This window comes from Spinacia oleracea, chromosome 6 (genome assembly GCF_020520425.1).
Source record: "Spinacia oleracea cultivar Varoflay chromosome 6, BTI_SOV_V1, whole genome shotgun sequence".
Lineage (NCBI taxonomy): Eukaryota > Viridiplantae > Streptophyta > Magnoliopsida > Caryophyllales > Amaranthaceae > Spinacia > Spinacia oleracea.
Window position 1 is genome coordinate 125,267,040 of NC_079492.1, and position 10,143 is coordinate 125,277,182.

At 38.1% G+C, this 10,143-nt stretch overlaps 1 protein-coding gene across 5 annotated transcripts in view; it reads left to right on the forward strand.

Moving 5' to 3' along the window:
- The window catches only part of LOC110791102 (uncharacterized), a 29,989-nt gene extending 22,787 nt beyond the window's left edge, over positions 1–7,202 (forward strand). For 4 of the 5 annotated variants that reach the window (XM_056831226.1, XM_056831227.1, XM_056831228.1 and 1 more), the window contains 5 exons: positions 2,298–2,470; positions 2,675–3,318; positions 3,508–5,692; positions 5,796–6,144; positions 6,269–7,202. In XM_056831226.1, coding sequence (XP_056687204.1) covers positions 3,509–5,692; positions 5,796–6,144; positions 6,269–6,927 — 3,192 coding nt within the window. In that variant the 5' untranslated portion in view covers positions 2,298–2,470; positions 2,675–3,318; position 3,508 and the 3' untranslated portion in view covers positions 6,928–7,202. Of the gene's footprint in view, positions 1–2,297; positions 2,471–2,674; positions 3,319–3,350; positions 5,693–5,795; positions 6,145–6,268 lie in introns of those variants that run through there. The other variant, XM_056831225.1, reaches the window with a different exon arrangement.
- The last annotated feature ends 2,941 nt before the right edge of the window (positions 7,203–10,143 follow it).

A 10,143-nucleotide genomic window follows, 5' to 3' on the forward strand; every position in this document is an offset into this window, starting at 1 on the left:
AATTAACATATTCATGCAACAAAAACGCTAAATCAATTTGCCAATTCAATTAAAAACCCTAATTCAGCAATTACAACCGAAAATAGAACCCTAATGTAACAAAACCAGAGAAGATAGAATTATACCAGGGAGGAAGAAGACGAAGTGAGAGTGTTGATTGCAAGCTGGAGGAGGAGAGAAAAATCCGGCAATCGCAATCCATAGCACATTCTTTTCTTCAATTTCTGATCTTCACATCCGTAGAAGACAGAATAATCTGGAAAGTACGTGGAGATAAAAAAAAAATGGAAGAAAATGAAGAGGAGAGATCGAAGAAAATTAAGAGGAGAGAGCACCGGCATATTCACAGAGGAAAGAGAAAGGGTGAAGAAAGAGGGAGCAACTCATCAGGAGTTCTGGGAAACCCGCACAAGAACAAAGAGGAAGGGAAGCAGTGGAGGTGAAGACTGAAGAGGGAGAGATGGCACAAGATCAACGGTGGATGAAGAAGCGACGTGGCATAAGCTGGACAGAAGGGCAATGAGTAATAAAGACATATGAGTGGGGGCAAAAACGGCAGAACACTATTGCTGCAATAGTAACTCCAAGTTTACATGTTTTAAAGTGTTAGGATCTGACTACTGGCACTATCACTGACCGTCGGATACGCTGCAAATACACCACTCGCGATTGTTTTCGTTATGCACCATACCATTGAGATACAATATACTCCTAGGATGTAGTTCACATTGTTTATAATAGTTTAGAGAACAAGATTTCCTTAATTTATCGTTTGATCAACCCAAATCTTTAGAACTGTTTATATTTTTCTTTTTATCTTTTATCGATTTATCAAATTAACTCTATTATATTGTTATACGGATAAATTATTACTCCGTATATTTTTAAGTATTTTCCGGGATTTTGTGCAAGACCGCTTAACGGTTAGACCACTTTTTTTTGTACTAATTAAATTAGTGTAAAACAAATTTATTATTAACTAAAATTCATAAAATCTTAACTAATTGATCTCATTACTAATTGGTTTCGTTGCTTAACCAACGAGCATAAAAGTGGTCTAACTGTTAGACAGTCTTTACTAAAAGTTTGTATTATTTTTAAGTTCGAAGAGTTTGTTTAGTACTGGTATAAGAGTGTTTAATTCAAAAATAATTTCAGTTAGACTAGGACTTTATGAACTACGGAGTACGTTCTTACGTAATTAAGTACAAGGATGTTAATAGCTAGGGAGATTTAAATTTATTTGTTATGTAGAGTTTTGGTGGCATTTGATTTTTTATAATTTAAGTTTCTTTTTAAATACTCTCTTTTCCCTTTTCGTTTTTAGTGTCCCGTTTTTTATCTTTCCATTTCGAATCTTATATCATAAATATTCTTAATATTCTGTCAAAATCATACAATGGTTATTTTGTGACATTGGAACACTAAATCTTTCACACTTTCCCTTCGTGACATTAAATTTCTCACATCTTTTCAATGTCATATTTTGGACAAAAGTGAAAACATTATCAATAAACATAAATTGCATCTTCTAAATTAAAAAAAAAAATCTTTATCAACATTAATATAAACTACATCCGGATCTTACCCGTGTCGCACACCTTGCTTGTGGTGGGTGAGTCTCCCAACAAGAGTTTCTGCATACGGCGAGGCTAGAACCCGAGACCTTCCTTAAGCGACATCAAGCTGCTTACCACTTGAGCCAACTCTACGTTGGTTCCGGGTGTGAGTTGCTGCTGCCCATTTCCTCAATTCTAAAAAATTAGACTGAGCATCTCCTCAATTCCAAGGTTGTAATATTATATGCAGTATAAATAATCTTCTTCCTGTGAGCACCACCAATCGTCTTCTAATACGGTAAGGGTGAGTTTATCCCTAGTATTGAAGGGAGTTTTAAGGTGAGCCTCGAGCTGAGTCTAAGTCTTGGGATAATGTGGTAAAAGACTACCCCAAGTCTTGAAGTGAGTTTGCAAATCCAAGACTCACTTAAAACTCCACTTTTTTCTCCCCCCAATCAAATCATGCCAAATCATCAAACTTAATTTATCTTATTTCACCCAAAAAATAAAAACTAATTATATTTTTATTACAAACTTTTAAGTAAGGCGGTCTTACAGGAAAGACTGCCTTGATGGCACTGATAGTGACACGTAATTACTGACATACTGCTTATGTCAGCAATATATATATAGACATTTTTCTTCCCTTTTGCAAACCCTAATTCATTTTTTTCCCTCCCCTAAACACTCTGATCCTCTCTCTCTCTTAAACACTCTGATCCTCTCTCTCCTCTCCAGACCTAATGACGGTTGTCGGAGGCAAGAAAGTGAATCTCCGCCGCGATCGACGCCAGCGAAGTGAACAAATTTAGCGTCGCCGTTGACCGTTGTGATGAGTTCGTGGTTGCACGAGGAGCCATCAGCCCATCAATGGTCGCGTTAATGGTTACATGGCCAGGGTGGTGGTTAAGGTAATTTCCACCTCTCTTCTTCATCTCTTCTCCATTCTTCTTCCTCATGTAGTTTTAATTTCGAAATCTTGACTTGGATTTTCGATCGATTTTCGATTGATTTTTTCGATTGATTCAGGTTTTTGATCTTTTATGGTTTTTTAATTTTTTTTTAAAACTTTGTTGATTCTAGTTTTTGTATTTGATTAATTTTGTCGATCGAAGGTGAGCGGGAGCATCCACCGCAAGATCTGTTCCTTCGGTGATGCGGCGGCGCATAAGCTTGACAGATCTTTGATGGCGGAGCTTCGAAATGAGGTAGCGTAACTCGTTCATCTCTCCTCCATTCTTCATCAATAGTTTTAGGTTTTTGATTTTTCAGCTTTTTAATTAACGGTTTTTTCATGAAATGCCCCTGAGGTTTTAAAAAACGCACCAAATACCCTCGCCTGTTTCGATTCACATAATATACCCCTATTTATCCGTACTGTTCATGACATGCCCCTGTTAGCTAACGCCGTTAGTCTGCCGTTAGTGGTGTTTTACTTATTTGCCCTTAATTTTGGTTTAGCGCCATTGACTTCCTTCACTTTCACAGAAAGACCAAAAAAAAAAAAAAAACCGTTCACATTTTTCTCTTTCTCTCTCCTCTCCCCTGTTCTTCTTCAAGCTCTAATCCTACTCAAACCCTAGAAATTCTGGGTAGATCTTCAATATTTTTGTGAATTTTGCTGCGCACCTTAAAGGCGAGTTCGTGGGTTGTGATTTTGCTTCAATCGCGACAAAAAAGGGAGAAACTTGAGGCGATTTCCAGTTGAGTTAGTGTTGAAGAGGAAACGGGAATTTAAAGTTGGTTAGTCTACTTCCAGGTAATAATCTCTTCTCCTCTGTTTAATTTTGCTGGTAAACTTGTTTTTTTTTCACGAAATCGATTAGGGTTAGGGTTTGTGAAATTGTCAGTTTTTTTTTTAAAATTGCGCAACTTTCTTGTTGGTTATTGGTCAATTGTGGTTGTTGGAATGAAAATTGATGTTAGTTTCATTATTTTTTCCCTTTAGGATGAGTGCTATTTGGTTGTTACTACGTTATGGGTCACATAGTTTTGATATTAGAGTGGGAGACATGGAAAAATATCGTTTGTTGAAGTTGTTTCTTGATATCTTTGAGGAATCAGTTAAGCAAGATGTTTTTTTGCCTAGTACCTTTAGCTTGTATGTTGAGGGTCCTTGTGGTAAGGTTGAATTGAATGATGATAAGACTTTAAGGCTTCTGTGGGGATGGAATTGGGGTAAAGACACTGCTGAAATTTGGGTTGAGGGAACAGATAAACCAGGATTGGTGTTTAGGAATGCTGTTGCAACAATTGAGAATCATAGAAAGGAAAAAGAGAGACAACTTAAGGAGAGACAAGAGGAACTGTTGAGGGCTCAAAGAGAGGAGGAAGAGGCAATGAGGAAACAACAGGAAAGGGAGGACATTTTGAGGGAAATACAGGAACAAATGGAGTACACTGTGGCTATGGAGGTCCCTGTTGTTGATTGTGAGGACATGAAGGTTGAGTATGTGAGAGTCATTAGCAAAGATGATGCTGATGAGGTGTTTCCAGGTTGCTCTCAACCAAAACAAACACAAGAATCCCCAAAGAAACAACCCACCCCACCCAAACACACAAATCATGTTGCTTCTAAGTCAAAAGGCAAGGATAAGCCTGCTTCTAAGAAACTAACCCCCAAAAGGAGGGCATCAGCTAAACAACCCACCCCACAGAAACAACCCACCCCACCTAAACAACCCACCAAACAACCTACACCACCACCCCCACCACCCCCACCACAGAAAGAACCCACCCAACCAAAACAACAACAACACACACCACCACCAGAACATCCCACCTCTCCACCACAACAACAACAACACACACCACCACCAGAACATCCCACCTCTCCACCACAACATCACACCCCTCCACCACCACCACAAAATCCCACTCCACCACAGAACAACCAAACTGATGAGCCTAACAATCAAGCACCACCTGATCAAGCTCAGCCAGTGAAAAAGAAGGGGGGCAGAGCTAGACCTGAGGGGTTTAGGGTTAACAAAGTCACTGCTAAGAAGGCTGGAACTTGGGTTTCCAAGGGAAAGGGAAAAGGGAGAAAGGGTACAGGAAGGTCTAAGACACCAGGGGTTTTTGCTGATGTTGGTGAGATATGTTCAGAAGAGGAGAGTGAGGATTCTGATTATGAGGAATCAGATTCTGAACAAGAGGATGTTCTGAATGATTGGATTGATTCTGATGTTGATGATGAGGTGATTCCTGATGATATTCCTGATTTGGGGTTTGAGGATTGTCTAAATGGTTCCTCAAAGATGGATAAGGCCTATAAAAATGGCAAAATATGGACTGATCAACCATATGGGTCCATTAAGTTAGAACCCTGGTTGATCTTTCATGATAAGGCCACATTTCTTGAAGTGTTGAGAAGTTACTGCATACAGGAGGGGTTTGGGCTTAGTGTTGAGAGGGCTGATAATAGGAGGTACACAGCAGTGTGTGCAGTGGAGTCATGTGACTGGAGGATACATGCCAGTAGGTTGTTTGACAATGTTAGCTGGGCCATTAAGGTGATCAGTGGGTCCCACAGAACTTGTGGGAGGCTTGAGGAGAATCCAGTAGTGACCTCTGAGTGGTTGTGTAAGCATATGTTGGGGGAAATAGAGGCAAATCCAGAGATTCCAGTGGAGACATTGAGGAGGTATGCACAGGAGAAGTTTCAGTTGAGGGTGAAAAAGAGGCTATTTTACAAGGTCAGGAGTATGGCAAAGGGAAAGCTGCATGGTGGTTGGGCTGAAGCATATGAGCTGTTGCCTAGATATGCTGAGATGATTAAGCAAACAAACCCAGGGAGTCATGCACTTATAACATGGGGGGCCAGTAGTGGGGATGTGAACCCAAAATTCAGAGCTTGCTTCTTCTCATTTGCTGCACAAGTCAGGGGGTTTCTAAGGGGTTGTAGGCCCATAATTGGAATAGATGGGGCTCATTTAAGTGGTTTCTACAAGGGCATTCTACTGACAGCAGTTGGCATAGATGGGAATAATGAAATTTTTGTTCTTGCCTATGGGATAGTAGACACTGAGAGTTGTGACAGTTGGACCTACTTCATGAGATGTTTGAGGCAAATGTTTGAGCAGGAGGGTTGCAACAGAGATGATTGGACCTTCATCAGTGATAGGATGAAGGTATGTGTACTGATCTGATATTTACTCTTTTCTGATCTTTACTTTTTCTTATGTTTATGTTTCTATATTAATGAACCTGTTTTTGTTGTTTGCTGATGTGTAGGGTGTTGAGTTGGCAGTTAGAGAAACTTTTCCTAGAGCAACTAGGAGAGTTTGCTGCCAACACCTATACATGAATTGTAAGAACAATGGCTTCAGTGGATCTGCATTCCACAAGCTATTTTGGATAGCTGCTAATGCATACAATGAGTATGTGTTTGGTAAGGCCATGGAAAAGATCAGTGAGTACAATGCAAATGCCACTGCATACTTGAACAGCTGCATTGAGCAGTGGTCTAGGCATAAGTTTGACTCTACTGTTTGTTGTGATCACAACACAACAAACTTTGTGGAGTCATTCAATGCATGCACAAAGCCCTTAAGAGACATGCCTGTCTTCTCATTATTGGAAGGTATAACTCTTCTAATCATATTCATGCATAATATTACCCCTGAACTTGTTGTTTGTTGTTTAATCATATTCATGCATAATATACCCCTGAACTTGTTGTTTGTTGGTTAATGTCTGGTGTACAGCAATCAGAAGTTGGTGTATGCAGAGGGTGGGGGCTAGATTTGACAAGGCAGTTGACATGGAGGAAGGTCAGCTCACTGCATATGCATTGAAAGAGTTAGAGGAGAGGACAGCTGAGTCCAGGTTATGTTATGCCACAGCATGTGGAGGGGGTGAATTTGAGGTTAGGGATGGACATGTCAACTTCCCAATTAGGCTTGCAACAAGAAGTTGTGCCTGTGGGAAGTGGCAGATCTGTGGAATCCCCTGCAAGCATGCACTGAGGGTCATATATGACCAAAGGATGAACCCCCATGATTTCATATCCCCATGGTTCAAGGCTGCTGCACACAAGCTAACCTATGCAGAACATATTCATCCTATGGCAGATCCATCTCAGTGGCCTGACTTTGGCCTTCCTTCCATTCAGCCTCCAACCATCAAAAGACCATCTGGCAGACCTGCTAAGAAGAGAAAGAGAGGGGCAAATGAACCAAAGAAAGGGAAGAGGAACACAAATGTGAAATGTGGAAAGTGTAGAGAGTTTGGTCACAACTCAAGAACATGCAAGAGTGGAGGAACAAGTGCCACTGGACCAAGTACTTCAAAGAGTGGTGCAGCAGGAGCAAGTACATCAAATGGGGGACCAAACACAAGGAAGAGGTCAAAGGCAGCTGCATAGTCACCTCAGTTGGCTATATTTTGTGAATTGTAGTGCACAAAGCTAAACTAACTTAGTCAAATCAGTTTAGTCAGAATCAGTTTAGTTAGAATCAGTTTTTGGAAACAGTTGTGCAGAGATCATTTTTTGGAAACAGTGAAATGCTTAGAACACCTCTTTTTGTGCAGTTCAGTGGTGTTTGTCCACTTAAAGTTCAGTTTATGTAAAGCTTATTTGCTTGAACAAGTATTTATGGAACAAAGTCTCTTTATTTCATGAAATTTGTTACAACTTTACTTCATTGCTATCCAAATCAGAAATGCAAACATTAATACACCAATTTTTATTGCAAAATTGATTTGCTGTTTCTGTTGTTTGATCTTCTTCTTCAATAGCTTCAACTCTTCATGCATTCCCCTGCTCTGTTCTTGCATTCCCCAGCTTTGTTCTTGCATTCCCCTGTTTTCATCATCTCTGTTTCCCTTGCTCTGAACTTCATCACTTGTGTGCTCAAGAAAACCTTTGCACCATTTGAAATTATCACAAGGATCACACTTGTAGTAAAGCTTTTGCGGATTTTTTTCCGTTTCCGAGCTCCTAATTGCAAATCTTCTCCCGCAATAGCAAATTTTATTAGGAACTCTAATGTATGCTAAATTTGGGATGGAAGAAGATTCGATTTTTGAATGAGAGCTCATGGCTAATTTGGAGAGGGGAAAGTATGCAAGTGAGGTGAACACTAGTAGCATTTATATGCAGCAAGAACATAACGGCTATATTTTGCTTCCTAGGTTTAAAAACTAGCCGTTAAATTCAAATTCCTGCAATTTGGGTATCTAGTGCAACTTAATTTTAAAATAGGTGTATATTATGCATTAAGTTTATAAAAAGGGGTATACTGTGAATTATAAACACGACTTAACGGAGGACTAACGGAAGGTCAGTTAAGGGGTATTTGGTGCAAACTTGGAAAAAAATAGGGGTATATTATGTGAATCGAAACAGGCGAGGGTATTTGGTGCGTTTTTTAAAACCTCAGGGGCATTTCATGAAAAAACCGTTTAATTAATTCTGTTGATTTTACAATTTAGGTTTTTGTTTGATTTTTTTTTTATTTTTCTAGCAGGTGGTGCTGTGATGAAGGTGGCGCCGGTGATCGCCTTGTCGCAACAGCCGTCGGAGATGGGAAAAGAGAGAAATGGAATGGAGGACCGAGTGGTGGACCGAGTGGCGGTGGCTGAGGTGGAGAAATAATAAGCGACGAAGGAGATAGAGAGAGTCGCGGGGATGCTGGTGGCTGTGGTTGCGCGTCGCCGTCGAAGATGGGAGGAGAGCGGAATGGAACGGCGTCGGGCCTGTGGTGGCTGAGGTGGAGAAAGAATGAGCCGCCGCCTGATGCTGAAGGTGCTCAGTCTTGCCATGGCTGCGAGGCAAACGAAGGGAGTTGTTGATGTTGGTGATTTAATTTTTTTTAGTTTCAGTTAAGAACTGTGATCTTTTAGTAATGCTTTTGTTGGATTTAGTTAAGAAATAAATGGTTTTAGTTGATTTTTTCTGAATTTAAGTCAATTATTGTTTAGTTAACATTTATTCTCTTTTAGTTAAGAACAATTTTGTTTTAGTTATGTTGATTTCATATTAGTTAAGAATATTGCTGTTTTAGTTAAGATTTTTTTTGTTTTAGTTAAGAATATTATCTTTTTAGTTGTGGTTAAATTTGTTTTAGTTGTGAATAATTTTGTTTTAGTTAAGAATTTTTGAGTTTTAGTTACGCTTATCTCGGATATAGTTAAGATTTTTTGAGTTTGATTTACGTATTTTGTGTTTCAGACCAGTTTTAGTTAAGACCACAATTTTTAAACAATGAAACTAAATAGTTCAGCAATAGAACCAATTAGTTAAGAAATAGAATCAATTAGTTAAGTAAAACTAATTAGTTAAGGAATGAAACTAATCTAATAACTGATAAAGATTTTTTTTTCTTTTGAAATCAATTAATTAGCATTGAAACCAATTAGTTAAGCAATAGAACCAATTAGTTAAGAAATAGAATCAATTAGTTAAGTAAAATTAATTAGTTAAGGAATGAAACTAATCTAATAACTGATAAAGATTTTTTTTTCTTTTGAAATCAATTAATTAGCATTGAAACCAATTAGTTAAGCAATAGAACCAATTAGTTAACCAATAGAACCAATAAGTTTATATAAAGAAAGTATTGTTAAGCTTGAATTCAATTAGTTATGCAATGGAATCAATTAGTTAAGCAGTGAAATCAATTAGTTAAGCAATGAAAGCAATTAGTTAAGTACTGAAACTAAGTAGTTAAGCAATGAAATCAATTAGTTAAGATTTTATGAATTTTAGTTAATAAGAAGTTTGTTTAAAAATAATAACTATTCGACTCATAAGTTTAACTATTTTGTTATTCAATTAGTTATGACATTTATTACTTTTAGTTATGTTTTACACTAGTTTAGTTAATATCTAAAAAATTGAAAATTTTAATTTCCAAAAAAAATTCGAAAAAAAAAATTCGAATCGAAAAAATAATAATTTAAGCCTGAAATCCAATTAGTTAAGTTTGAAGTCCAATTAGTTAAGCCTGAAGTCCAATTAGTTAAGCCTGAAGTCTAATTAGTTAAGCCTGAAAAACAAAATTCAAATTTTTTTTTTCAAAAAAAAAAATTAAATTTGTTTTTAAAAAAAAATTATATGCTGACGTCAGCATGACGTCAGCACATGCGCCCACATGGCTGCCAGCAAGACTGCCAACAAGGCGGTCTTTCCTGTGAGGCGGTCTCACACAAAAGTTTCTCTATTTTTATTCAGTTTTGCTTCAAACTTAATTTATCTTATTTCACCCAAAAAACACTAATTATATTTTTGTCAAAAAAAAAAAAATCAAATCCCATAATATGAGAAATGAGCAAGTGGAAAATTTAACCCAATTTATCCAAACATAAAATTCTCAATCTACTCATACTAGTCAAAATATCGATCATCCTTTCATTATACATTTACACCCAATAGTGTTGAATCCACTTCCGACATCCTGGACCTGATCAAAAGGTGGGCCGGGCCGAGAGTATAAAAATCTACCCATAATGTCTGGCCGGGCCGGGCCGAGAGTATAAAAATCTACCCATAATGTCGGGCCGGGCCGGGCCGAGAGTATAAAAATCTACCCATAATGTCGGGCCGGGCCAATGTTCGGGCCAATTTTGTTTGCCCAAA